The sequence below is a fragment of the Lathamus discolor genome, chromosome 10 (assembly GCF_037157495.1).
Source record: "Lathamus discolor isolate bLatDis1 chromosome 10, bLatDis1.hap1, whole genome shotgun sequence".
Taxonomy (NCBI): domain Eukaryota; kingdom Metazoa; phylum Chordata; class Aves; order Psittaciformes; family Psittacidae; genus Lathamus; species Lathamus discolor.
In genome coordinates, this window is record NC_088893.1 from 20,809,094 (window position 1) to 20,822,388 (window position 13,295).

The following is a 13,295-nucleotide window of genomic DNA, read 5'->3' on the forward strand; positions in this document are numbered from 1 at the left end:
CCGCACTTCACTGCACCGCGCAGCACAGCACCGCACCGCACAGCACCGCACTGCACAGCACTGCACCGCACTGCACTGCACTGCACTGCACTGCACTGCACTGCACGCCTGCGCGGGGCCCGCTCCTGGCAGGCAGCATGTAAGATGAGTGAAGATGCGGGGGGGGGAAGCGGGCGCGCAGAGGCAGCGCTGCCATCGAACATCGCTCATTCGGGCAGCGGCGGGGCAGGGAGCGAGCCCCGAGCCGATGCCAGGGGTTGCTCACCCGCGAGGGGCGCAGGACGATGGCCCTGAACGCCAAGCAGCCCTTCACCACGTCCGCCGCCCTGCAGGAGCCCAAGTTCTCCAGCCTGCACGCCAGCGCGGAGGCGATGCGCAGGGTTTGCCTCCCGGCCCCGCAGGTACGTAGACGGAGCGGAATTCCCGCTTTGAGGCACATTTTCTGACAGGCACCGAGTTAATGTTTTTTTCATGTCACCAGAAGCACTCGCGCGTCTCGGCGCCCCTCTCCCCCCTCTCCCGCTCCGTCTCTGATCCGCACGTCTGCGCGAGCTGCCTCCCCATTAATTTTTATGACCTGAGCTCCGAGGAGGAACCGCGGGGCCGGGGCAGGGTTTGCAGCGGAGATGGCAGTATTCCCCACTGACTCCGCCGTGCGCGTTCTTACTCGCAGCTCCAGGGCAATATATTCGGGAGCTTTGATGAGAGCCTGCTGGCCCGCGCGGAGGCTCTGGCCGCCGTCGACATCGCCCCCCACGCCAAGGGCCACCCCCACCAGCACCACCACCACCCCCCGTTCAAGCCGGACGCCGCGTTCTCCGCCATGAGCGGCGTCCCTTGCGCCGCCGCCGCCCTCCCGCTGCCCGCCGCGCTCCCGCACCCGCTCCCGCACCCGGCGCTGGACGGCGGCGACCTCCTGGAGCACCTCTCCTCGCCGCTGGCCGTCGGGGGGCTGCCCGAACCGCTGCCGCCGCCGCTGCCGCCAGCCGCCCCCCTGGCCCTGCCCGTGGGCGCCCCAGGGGGGCCGCCGCCGCCCGCCGCGCCCGAAGCGGGGTCGGACCCGCGGGAGCTGGAGGCCTTCGCGGAGCGGTTCAAGCAGCGGCGGGTGCGGCTCGGGGTGACCCAGGCCGACGTGGGGGCGGCGCTGGCGGCGCTGCGGCTGCCGGGGGTGGGCGCGCTCAGCCAGAGCACGATCTGCCGCTTCGAGTCGCTGACGCTGTCGCACAACAACATGGCAGCGCTGCGGCCCGTGCTCCAGGCCTGGCTGGACGGCGCCGAGGCCGCGCACCGCGACCGCGCCGCGGGCCCCGACCTGCTGCCGGGAGCCGAGCGCAAGCGCAAGCGGACCTCGATCGCCGCGCCCGAGAAGCGCTCGCTGGAGGCGTTCTTCGCGCTGCAGCCGCGGCCCTCCGCGGAGAAGATCGCGGCCATCGCCGAGAAGCTGGACCTCAAGAAGAACGTGGTGCGCGTCTGGTTCTGCAACCAGCGGCAGAAGCAGAAGCGCATGAAGTACTCGGCGGTGCACTGACGGCGCCCGGGCCCGCCGCACCGGCCCCGACGGCGCAGCCTCACCGCACCCCCGGGACGGGACGGCCCCGCGCATCTCCCGGCGCCTCCGGGGCATCCTGGAGCCCGGGACCGGAGCCGAGCTCGGCGGCAGCGGAGGGTCCGCGGTTTCCCGGACGGGCAGGGCCGCCCCGGGCAGAGCCGCCGCTCCCCGCTCCCCCCGCCCCGGAATAAAGCTTTATTTTTCCACCCGAAGGGACGTGTCTTTCCTCGCCGCCCGCGAGGGCAGCCCCGAAGGAAACCCCGGCCAGTGCAGACCAAACCAGCACCCTTCGGCGCCGTGTCCGTCCCCCCCCCCGGGGATGGGCCGCGGCTGTGCCCCGCCGGGCCCGCGGTGCCGCCCGGTGAGCCGGCAGCAGCCCCCGGGCTCGTCCCGCCTGTCGGGTGGGAGCACAGGCAAAACCCACCGCGGGCTCGTTTGTGATGCTCTTTAGAAGGGGAAAAGGTTTTTATTTACGACTCCCGGAAGCACCTTAACGATTAAAAATGAATGAGCGCGAGCCTCCTCGGAATATTTCCCTTCAGCGTTTCAATGAGGGACAAACATCAAACCGGGAGCCGGGTCCCAGCCGCCTCCCCCGTTAGGGAAGGACCAGCGACCTCTCAAATCCAGCCTGGCGATTGCCGGGAGCCGGGGCGCTCCTTCGCTCCGCGTTTCCCCTATCAGCCCCAACGATTTGCCCCCAGTCAAATGTCCTTCAATAATAAATGCCCTTATGCCATTACATTATATTGTGGGTCCTGAACATTTAAGATAAGGATGATGCAATATTAATCTCCTACTGCAGGACAAAAGGGGCCGAGCGCAGCCCAGGCAGCATCAGTCCCCCGACTCTGCCGGTGCTCCCGGTGCCGCCGGACGCGGGGCCTTTCCGCGGGGGCTTTTACGCAAACGAGCCAGGTAAGAGGCGGTTCCGTCCCCTCCCTCGTCCCGTGCATGGCCGGCAGCGTTCCCCGAAGGTCGCCCCCCGGGCTGGAGACCGGCTCCGGCGGCCGTCGGGGCGGCGGGACTGGGGCTCGGTCCGAGCGCGGTGCCGCTGGCTCGGGAGGGAGGGATCAGCCTGAACCCCCGCCAAACCGCGCCGGTTCACAAGCCTTTATCTTCCAGCACGCGACAGGAATAACTTAACCCTCCCAAAGCTGTCCTCTGACCGGGTTATTGTCCTCCCGGGCTGCGTTAAGCCTAACCTGAGCCTCGCCTAGCCCGTGTTTCTGCCCACCTGCCTCAGAGCCTTACAGCCGTGGTGGCCGTTATCTTCCTGTCTGTTTGCTTCTGGAGGACATCGGATCGTGCTTATTCTTATCATGGCAAAGGTGTCACCTCAGAGTCACTTTTTGGGGCTGGTTTTGCCGAGAGCTGCACTTTCTGTGCCCATTCTGCGTTTGTTCGTTTGGCCGGGTCTGAAGAAATGGCTTAAAGGTGTAAACCCAGTCCGAAAGGAACTCTCCCAGGCTTGCAGTCGCTGTCCCAGAAGCGGGCTCCCGTGGGCTTCTTCTCCCACTCAAACGCGCTGACCGGGAGACCTGAAGCTCCTGCTCCTCCTTGCTCCCTGCTCTGGATTCCCGGTTTCCCTGCATGCACACAGCGCTGCAGAGGCTCTGCCCGCATTCACCTCTTTGCAAACCCCGGGCTCATTTCCCCCCGGCAGGTGCAGGTTTGTGCCTTGCTCTGCCCCACACACAGGACCCGACACCTCTGCTGGGACTTGGCTCTGGAGGTCACCTACGAGCCGCTTTGGTCACTGTCGATGCCTGAGTCTGTGCCGGGCTGCGCCGGGTCCCCCCTCACCCTCTCAGGGCACCGGCTCGGTGAGGAGCTGCCTCCAAAACTCCCTCCTCTCCCTGTTGCTCTCTCCAGGCTCGTGAGGATGAGGACTCCCCGCTTCCGGGAGGACCGCGGGGTTCCTTGTCCTGGCCCGCAGGGCTGTGGGACCTCCCCGGGACACTTCCTTCCTCCCAAGCCCACCTCCCACCGGCCAGGCCTGCTGAGAAAGGACAACCCCTTCAGTGAGCCCCTGCAAGGCACCGGGAGATGGGCTAGGAAATGCCGGGCGCAGCCGGTGCGCGTCCCGCGGGCATCCCCGGTCTCTGGGTTCTGGACAATTAGTTCATTGTTTTCTTCCCCACTCCGTGCTTGTTCCTTCATCTGCCTCTCGCCGTCTCCCGGGGGCTGCGCACCGAGGATGAAAGCGCAGAGACCCAAACAAGCCACCGGCGGTGCTCACCCCATTGATTCTTACACCAAATCTCCCTTCACGCACGAAGGATGCGAAAATGATCCCATTAATAATGAATAACAAAAACAAGTGCAGAGAGCAAATCAATAGAAGCGCATCTGATAGCACGGGAGGTGGGGGGAGCCCCAGATGTACAACAGCACGTGTGGAAAGGGAGGGGAGACAGGGAGGTGACAGCCTTGGGGACATCCGCCATGGGAGGGCTGGGGGTGCAGGGGTTTGAGGTGTGCGGGGGGGTGTTGAGGTGTGCAGGGTAGGGTGAGGTGTGGGAGCAAGGCCATAGGATCAGCTGGGTTGGAAAAGACCTTTAAGATCATCAAGTCCCACGTCTGTTTCCCAGAGATACTCTGACATTCAGCTGCAAAAATCCCGTTCTCCAGTGTCTTTTTTCTCTGCATTTCCCCTCTCCAAGGTTTCACTTCTCCCGAGTTTGCAAGGAGGAGGTTCACCCTCCCCGGGGGACACATCCCGTTTGGGATGCAACGTTCCTTAGGCCAGCAGCGTCTGATGGAACCGCTCTGTGCCACCAGCCCAGGCTCGGCTCCGGGCCCCCTGCCTGGGCTGTGCTCCACACGGCAGGAGGGAGGATCAGCGGCTGCACCCGGAGATGCGGGATCTCAGGGTGGGGAATGCCATGGCACTGGGGACGAGGGACCTGGAGTCCCAGCACCCCGAGCAACGCGGTCCTGTTCAGCACAGCCCAATCCAAACCAGACCAGTTCAATTCAGCCCAACTCAGCCCATTTCAGCCCAGCTGAGCACGGGATCAGTGCTCAGAGCAGCTCCAGGACAGTTCCTGGATGCCCATCTCTGAGCAGAGTTTTCAAGAAGGGGCATCTGGCCTGGCAGCCCCTGTCCCCAGCACCCTGCTGTCCCCAGCAGCTCAGCACAGGGACGGGCCCGGCCCCTCTGTCACCCGCTGGCTTGGAGACCCTCTGACAGGAGAGGAGGCCCTGCTGCTCCCCGGTGTAAAGCAAGAGGAGCTCATTCCAGCCATAGAGCCCCGGTAGTTATCTCCAGAGCAGGGTATTTTAGGGCAATTCAATGAGTTTGTCTTTACCGGCGCCAGTTGTGCTTTGTAGTTTGCCTGGAAGTGTCAGATACAAATTTATTCCATCACCAAGATATGGCTTAGACTTTGTTGCTTTAAGCAAATTTAGAACTCTATATGGAGACACATGTCACAACATTCTCAGTCGAATTTTGTATGGAGGAGCAAAAGAGCACAGGAGGAAAATGAAACACTTTGTTTTCAGATCCAAAGGGAATTAAAAATGTACAATAAGGCTCCATGAACCCGGATCAGCTGCTGCACAATGGCACTGACACACAGCGAACGTCTCCAACTGCCTGCTGCACGTGAAGCTCCTACACAGAGCACGCCCTAGGGATGGCCTCAGAGCCGCTGAGCCCCAGACCCGCTCCCAGCCGCCCTGCCTGTGGGTGCTGGGGCTCAGATCGGTGCCTGTGGGGCAGGGGGGGCCGCGCTGGGTCGGAGCAGGGACCCTCGGCTGCAGGCGCTGTCAGAGCAGAAGGGGGTGCGCTGGAGACCACCCTTGTCCCGGCCGCAGATTTGCTGCCTTCGCTGGGGCGTTGCTGAGGATTCATGAAGCGTTTCTGGGGCGTAAGTGCAATAACCGTAAGTTCAGGATCTGGTAACAGTCACCCTGCACCCTGCGCGCCACGACGACACGCGAGGGGCTCCACGAGCCTCGTATGCAGGAGGAAACACCGAGGGGCTGGATGCTGAGGGGTCTGGGCTGCACTGGGCAGCGCTGGGGCTGTGGCTGAGACCTCACCTCTGCTCCCTCTGGGTTACACCTTTCCTTGGCGGCTTCTCCTCCCAGGAGAGCAGGAAGCCGGGGGCGGTGGGGAGGTTAATCCCCGCCAGCAGTTACTTGCTTTTTAAACTTGCATGAGTTTGGAGATCAGAACGGAGAGGAGATGTAGGGCAGATGGATTTGCAGGGAATCTTTTGATTCCCTCCTCCTTGAGGCTGCTGTGTCTGACACCAGCCTTCTGTGAGCTTACACCAGCCCTTGTCTACACAGGGCGAGCCCTGCTGCAGGGAGCACTGGGGATGCTGCTGGGGGGAGGATGGTGGCACATGGACACCCGTGGTGGAGAGGGACGGCATGGGCAGCACAGTGGTCCAAGGGCTCCCTGGCAGCACCCAGTGGTCTTTAGACCAGAGAATTTGAGTTGTGAGGCATTTCAACCCTGTTGGCAGCATCAGTGCTTGGTCAGAACATCCCTGGGGTGCTCCGGATAGAGCCGGGCCCCAGCTAGCTCCCCCCATCTGCATCCTGTTTGTAACCAACTGCTTCTGAGGTTCGATCCATCCTTGTCTCTTCCACCCAGAACCGGTGACACCGCCCAGCCCGAATGCACCAGAGGCTGCACAGTCCCGTCTGCCTCTGGCCACGTGCTGCCAGGAGCCCTTGGGTATTTGGGGTCAGTGCAGGCCGGCGCTGCCCGGGGGTGCAGAGCGATGCTCACAGCCCCTGCACACAGGGCACATGAGCCAGTCACTTAGTGTCAGCGGCTCCGTGTCGCAGTCGCATTGGATGCCACGTGCAGGCACCTTAACATGGAAAACGCATTAGCTCCCACCGAGGAAACCTGAGCAAACCGGCCGTGAGGCGCCGCGTCCCGGGATCCCACACCGGTGCCGTTCTGTGGGATGGCGCGGCAGAGCCCAGCGGAGCACGAGGAGCCGCTTTGCTCCAATTCACTGCAGCCAAAAGGACACAGGATTGGGAGCTCCCCCCGGGACAGCACAGATCCCGTCACTCCTGCAGCCCCCCACATATCACCCCATGGCCTCTGCCAGCCTCATCCCCCGGGGTCAGCCCCACGGACACTGGGGACCCTCCCGTTCCGCTGCAGGGGCAGGAGAGCGTGTCCTTCATCAGACAGCTTCAATCCTAAAGCTGCCTCATTAAACATTAACCCCGAGATGGAGCGCTCCTGGTCTCGCAGGGAAAGAGGCACATTTCCAGTGCTCTGCAGAAGCTCTCCTCTCCCCGCTACCCCATCACATGCACGTGCACGAGGCTGGCACGTGGCCACCCCAGCCCGCGTCTCCCACCGGGAAAGGAAGCGGAGCTGTCACGGGGCTGTCCCCTGAGCTGACCCCACGGCCTCTCCCGGCGCCCGCCCCATCCGGCTCTCCTGGGCTGGCACTGGTGGGGGTCCGGGGGCACTTCAGCCCTGGCAGCACTCGGCCAAACCGCGTCTGCCCCACACACCCTGCCCCTGCACCCGTGCTCTGCGGGGCAGCTGAGCCAGCCCCGGGGAGCAGCCCCGGCAGCGCGGGCTGGAGAAGGGGCCCAGGACGAGCAGAAGCCGTGGTCAGAGCCGGAGAGCCGGTCACGAACAGAGATGCACCCGGGGCACCTCAGCATCCGTGTGCAGCCCCCACCCGCCAGCCGGGAGCCGGGTCTGTGCCCCAGCACCGGGACCAGGCTGCTCGGCAGCGGGGCTCTGCTGTGGGGTCACTGGCGACTGAGCCCTGCTGCCACCTCCCCGGGCATCGCCTGATGGCAGCGGGGTCCTGCGGGAGCAGCGGCGGTGGAAACGGGAGAGCAGCAGCACCTAGGCACATCAATAATGCACACAATGCCAGCAGCAACAAAGGCAGAGAGGGACCTGAAGCAGGAGAACAGAATATCACAGAGCTTTTTAATGGCCTTTTTCTATCAGGGCCAGCTCCGTGGCTGGTTTCAGGCAGAAGTTTCCCTGGACACCCCCAGAATTCCAGGCCGAGTGCGCAGTGGCCTGTGGCTATCACTGATCTCCAGTGCTTCCAGAGGGACCTGGGTGTTGGGTGGCATGGTGTCTCCTGGCCAAGGGGTTGCAGGGGTGCAAACAGCAGGCAGAGAGGCTGGGCATGGCTCTGTTGGCTGTACTTCACCTGTAGGATCCCAACAAGCCTGAGTTTGAGTGAAACCCTCTGCTTTGGCTGACTGGGCACCTCCATGGAACTCACACCCATCTCTGCAGCCCCTGCCACAGCTGAGCTCTGCAGCCCCTGTCCTGCATTAACAGGGGAGTCTCAGACTCACCATGTACATTAAAGCCAGGATTTATATAAATACAGGGAAAGCATCAGGACAGAGCAGGGAGATCTGTGCCGGGGTTTGTGTGTGCCCTGCAGCAGCTGATGTGGTGGATAGGGATGTGTTAAAGTCTGACAGTGCCTAGGCCCATCTGCTGCTCCAGCCCTGCTGGCAAGCAGGAGCACAGTACAGGCACGGCTGGTGGAGGGGCACAGCCAGCACATGTGGAGCTGGGGGTGCCAGCCCCAGGTTTTCTGCCCCCAGACCCACCTCTGGAGCCCCACCACAGGGTTACTGAAGGGTTTAAATGACATGATCCCTCTTCAGGGCTGCAGAAGCAGAGGGGTGAGCAGTGTGATGTGATGGGTGCGATGTGACAGGATGCAGTGTGATGTGGCACGGTGGGTACCACCACTGCACTGTGCATGCCAAGGGGCTGGGCTCCCCATCACTGGCTGTCCAGGCTTCCTTCAGACCTTCCTCTGCATTCCCAAGGTGAGGTTTCCAAACCCAGCAGTTATTTAAATCTCACGGAAAACCACAACCACAAACGTTTTTCCCTGCCCTTAGTTTAACAGCCTAGCAGTCAGAAGACATGGGAGGGCTGCGCCACAAGCAGGTTTGCTGTGAAGTTAAATTAGCCAGAGCGAAGCCGATTTCCATTTTATTCATTGCTATTCTGAATTAGAAAAATGCACGAGGCCTAAACACCGGATGCATCGGCAGAACAGGGGCAGGCAGATCCCGATCAGAACAATCGCCCAGGACCTTCCTGTTCATCCCTCTTTCTGCAGCCCGCAGCTTTGCAAGAGCTGCTGGGTCTGGGAGCAAGCAGCTTCCGGGGGTGCACAGACCAGCACGTGGCACTCCCCTTCGCCAAAGCCGTGCTGTGCCCCTGCCAGCGGGCCAGGCTGGGGCCAGGCTGGGGCCAGGCTGGGACCTTCCCTCCCCGGGCCCTGCCCCGGCGGCTCCGGGGGGCCGGTGAAGGCTGTGCCGCGCGATGCCAGCTCGGGAATGCCGCCGTGCGGCGCGGGAGCTGGGTCTCCTCGGCAGATGCTGGCCCTGCAGCAGCCCAGAGCCCTGCAGACAGCCCCGGGCAGAGTTTCTGATTCAGCAGCATCACGCTTCAGCCTCAACCCTGAGAACAGCTGGAGAGCAATGACAGGAACTCGGCGTCTCCGGGCTGAAAACCAGCTCCTGTCACACAGCTGCCACAAGGAAGGAGAAGGCCACTCGCCTGGACCTCGGGAATTTGGGCAGATTTGAGGGGGAGAAAGCGACATTTCAAGCATCCTCCCTGTGTGCCTGGCGGAGAAGTGGGACCGCGTAGGGAAGAGCCCTTCAGGAATCACAGGGATCAGGCACTTGAAAAGGTTTATAGTTCAAAAACCTCCACGAAGGACGCTCTTTCTGGAGGAGGGGCAGTAGCTTCCGAAACACCCCAACGAACCTGGGGTGGACCAGTGAGAGGAAACCCAGGCCGGAACCCTGCCCGTTCTCACCGCACCGCACCAGCAGACGCAGCAGCCCCGCAGTCGGTTTAGGTCCGGGTTTCCATCTCTCCCTGGCCAAGCGCTCGCTGCCGGAGGCGCTTCCCAGCAGGAGCGCAGCCGGAGGCGCTCCCAGGAGGTGAATGGGCTGATCCTGGCCAGGCCTGCTCTGCACCAGCCCCGGTGTCCACCCGAGTGTGTCCGTGCCCATCGGTCCCCGTGTACCTGTGCTCCTGGAGCCTGCTCTGCCGGCTCATTAGTGAGGGTGTCCCTGCGTTACTCAGGTTTTTAATGACACCGAGGGGAAGTACGTGTGAAGCACAACAAACTGCTGCTTTCAAGAGCCCCATCCTGCTCGACGGGCAGCGGCCATCGAACGTGTCACAGTGACTCAAGGTTAATTGCTCCTGGAAGAGCTGCAGCCCGAGGGTTGGCGGATGGAATGTTTTGAGGAAACAAAGCTGGGGGGCGGGGGGGGTGCAGCCTAGAACGGGGCCCGGCTCCCCCCGAGCACAGGGACGGGCCTGGCAGCTTTCTCTGCCAGCCTGTAATTAATGAATTATTGAGACAATCCTGACACAAGCAGATGAAAAGGGGATGAAAGACGCTGGTGGCAGGCAGGCAGCCCCGCTGCTCGGGGAGGAGCTGAGCTATCGCGTCCGAAACCTGCTTTATCTCCTGTTGTCAGGAGGCGACGATCACTCGCGGGGCGGGGGGGGACGCGGCTCCGTCTCCTCTCCCCTCGCGGAGCACAGACGGGTCCTGCCCCGGGCACAGCCCAGGAGTTTATCCCAGCTCCTCCCGCGGCTCCTGACAGCGGCCCCGGGAACAGGGGGAACCCGGCTCCGGGAGCTGCTCCCACATTGGCGCGGGGCCGGGGACACGCTGGGCGCAGCTCCCGGGGCCGCTGTCAGGAGCGCTGGAGGCAGCAGCTCAAAGCGAAGCACATGAATAAAGAAACCGCGCAGCGAAATCAAAGTCTGCGAGAGGCTCCCGAGCGCGGCGCCTCCGGACGCCCCTCGGCAGCTCGCCTCGGCTCTGTTATTTAGCAACAGAGACGTCGACAGAAAGGGGGGGTGGGAAAATCGGGAGCACAAAATCAAAGCAGTCGGAGACGGGAGGACGCGGTGGCTCCGGGCGCGCCCCCCGGGCACAGGGAGTGCGGTCACTGCCGGCTCCGCCCGTGGGCGCGGGGTTTGCCCCTCCTGCAAGTGCCGCAGGAAGGGCTCGTGTCCCGCGTGCGGAGCGGTTCAGTCGCACGGGACACGAGATCAGCGTGGGGCCGGTGTCTGAGCGCACTGTGCCGCCCTTGCTCTCGCTGGTTAACGCCTGTAACGAGCCCCCAGCGCAGCACCCGCCGGCCCCACGGGACAGGGCTCCGGGGCACCCCCGGTGCTGCAGACCCCGCCGCACGGCGCCCGCCGCAGCGGGGCTCCCCAGCACCGCACACGGCACCGCCGGACGCTGCCTCGGCACCGGGCACCGCGCGGCCGCTTCACCCCCCCGCGCCCCAGCCCGGGCGCCGCAGCCGGCGCCGGGGGGAGCCGAGGGGGCAGCGCCGCGGGGGGAGGCTCCTGCTGCGAACGGAACCGCGCCCGGCACCGCCACGGGCCCCGCCCGGGGGCGCCATCGCCGCGCCCAGCTGCAGGCCCGCCCAGGCGGTAGCGCCCATTGGCCGCTGGCTTTCGCTTCCCCACGCGCTCATTGGCTGCCGCAGGTAACTCCGTTTTCCGGAAGGTTTTCCCCTCCCTCGCGCCCCGCCATTGGCTGCCGCTCGAGCTGCGCCCCCGGTGACGCTCCAGGTAGGACGCTCCTGATTTGGCGTTCGTGGTTGGGAGCGCTCCGCCGCCGCGGGATGTGATTGGCGGGTGCCTCACGGGTTCCCGCCCGCTGATTGGATGGAGCGTCCTTCAGTTTTTCGCCCCGCAGCCTGTTCCGGCTCACGTGAGGTCAGATCCGCTCCCTTCCCCGGGTCACGCCTCACGTGACTCATGCTGCAAGCCTTTCGGGCCGCCCGCGCTCAGCCAATCCCGGCGCATCTTGCTTGCCCCATTCAAAGTCGGCGGGTGCGGGGACCAATCACGGGACGCGCCCGCCCCCGCGCCCGCTGACGGACGTGAGGGACAGCCAATGGTGCGCGGCGGGGCCTGGCCGCGGCGGTAGCGGCGGGGCTCGGCGGCGCTGCGAGGCGGCGATGGCGGAGCGGGGTGGCGGCGGCGGCGCGGGGGCCGGCGGCGGGGACGGGGAGGCGGCGGCGGAGCGGTTCGGCAGCGAGCTCAGGTACCGCGGGGCCGCGAGCGGCGTCCGCGGCCCGGCCCGGCCGGCGCGGCCTTCCCGCGGCGCTGGGCCCAGGCGGGGGCTGCTCCCGCCGCCTCCATTTCCTGCCCCGCTCGCGGCCGTCGCCGGTTCGGGCCCCGTGCGGCCTCCTCGCCGGGCCGGGCCGAGCCGCCGAGAGCGGCGGCGTCCGGGGCCCTCCGGCGGGGCCCGCCCCGGCTGCGCGCCGCGGTGTGGGTGCGCAGGAGCTGGGGTGCCGCTGCCCCGCGCCGCGTGCGGCACCGCTCGCCGCCGCATAACCTTTGTTAGAGTCCGCGGAGCGGGCAGCGGCACCGCGCCGGCGCTCCTGGGGTAGCGCTGTTCTTTTGCGGGCAGCACGGAGCGTTCTCGGCCCCGGAGGTGGCTCTCGTCTGTGTCCGCACTGGGGCAGCTCCCGCGAGGAGGGCGGGGGGCACCGCGGGGCCGGAGCCGGAGCGCAGCGCAGGCCGCAGACACGGGGATGGAGCAGCTCCTGCCGCGCGGGTATCGAGCCCTTGGCACGGCTGGAGCCGCCCCGGGGCCCTGTGCGGGGAAGCAGCAGAACCGCAGGTCCTGTTGCAGACGTGGGTGCACTCAGCACTGCCTGCCCTGCCCCCCACGGGGCTGCTCGTCTCCGTGAGTGAAAATTAACGTTTGAGGACTGATAAACCTGGGTTGCCAGGGAGAAGAGGCTGCTGTGGTTGCTCGCACCTCACTTTGTGCTAACTTGGCAGCTTCTCCACACCCTCTCTAGTGTTATTGTGAGAGTTGGTTCTACCGCAGCTGAGCAGGGAGCGAAAGCAAACGCTGTGTCCCTTTGGCCTTGCCCACAGGATGGCCCAGCAGCAGGCCCTGCGCTTCCGTGGCCCAGCACCGCCACCAAACGCGGTCATGAGGGGCCCTCCACCGCTCATGCGGCCACCTCCACCTTTTGGCATGATGCGAGGGCCCCCTCCACCCCCTCGGCCGCCTTTCGGGCGCCCTCCCTTTGATCCAAACATGCCCCCGATGCCACCACCGGGAGGGATTCCTCCGCCGATGGGACCTCCACACCTGCAGGTAAGGAATGGGGGGATCATTGGTTTGTTGAGTTGGGATTTAGGGATTTTTTTCTTGTTTGTTTTCACACGTGGAAATAATAAGAGGAGGTGGTGTTACAGAGCTGGTGCATGCCTGTGATGTGTAAGTGCTGCTCCTGTTCAGCTCCTTGAGGCAATTCCAAATGAATCAATTATGCAGTTAGACCAGCGAGTCTTTATTGAACCCTGCCTGTGGGTCGGTGCCCTGTGGCCGTGTGCGTAGGATTTGGCGGCTGTCAGATGTCTGCAGGACCCATGAGCCTTCCAGGGCTGTTTCGGTCCTGCCCGTGTTTGTATGATGAGGAGTGATGGACGCACACGGTGACTGTGAAGGTGTAGCTGGGTCCGTGTGGGGCCAGCGTGGGCTGCGCCTTCTGCTGCTGTGGGTTGTTATTGCCCGTCCCCAGGGCTTGGTTCCGTGGGCAGGCAGCAGCTCCAGGAGGGAGGTGTATCCTCAGCGCCAGGGCGGGTTTGGTGTCAGTGCTGGGCTCAGGAGGGGCAGCGTTAGCAGCGTGTCAGAAATTGTCCACACACGGACAAAGAGAAATGGAACATTTGGAAAAAAACCCA

The 13,295-nt window shown here is 64.3% G+C and overlaps 2 protein-coding genes across 5 annotated transcripts in view; both read left to right on the forward strand.

Moving 5' to 3' along the window:
• The first annotated feature begins 284 nt into the window (after window positions 1-284).
• Window positions 285-1,761, forward strand: POU4F3 (POU class 4 homeobox 3). The gene is made up of 2 exons (XM_065690559.1): window positions 285-401; window positions 674-1,761. The coding sequence occupies exons 1-2, from the start codon at window positions 285-287 to the stop codon at window positions 1,526-1,528; spliced, it is 972 nt and encodes a 323-aa protein (XP_065546631.1). The 3' UTR covers window positions 1,529-1,761.
• Window positions 1,762-11,548: 9,787 nt separating this feature from the next.
• Window positions 11,549-13,295, forward strand: part of TCERG1 (transcription elongation regulator 1) — a 31,095-nt gene continuing 29,348 nt past the window's right edge. For 3 of the 4 annotated variants that reach the window (XM_065690873.1, XM_065690874.1, XM_065690876.1), the window contains exons 1-2: window positions 11,560-11,634; window positions 12,480-12,705. In XM_065690873.1, the coding sequence (XP_065546945.1) occupies window positions 12,481-12,705 (225 nt within the window). In that variant the 5' untranslated portion in view covers window positions 11,560-11,634; window position 12,480. Of the gene's footprint in view, window positions 11,635-12,479; window positions 12,706-13,295 lie in introns of all 4 variants that reach the window. The other variant, XM_065690872.1, reaches the window with a different exon arrangement.

Bases quoted from the DNA above. Each gene is read 5' to 3' on its own strand.
- POU4F3 (XM_065690559.1), top strand. From the start codon at position 285: ATGGCCCTGAACGCCAAGCAGCCCTTCACCACGTCCGCCGCCCTGCAG. The intron at 402-673 runs GTACGTAGACGG...TCTTACTCGCAG, and splicing joins TTTGCCTCCCGGCCCCGCAG to CTCCAGGGCAATATATTCGG.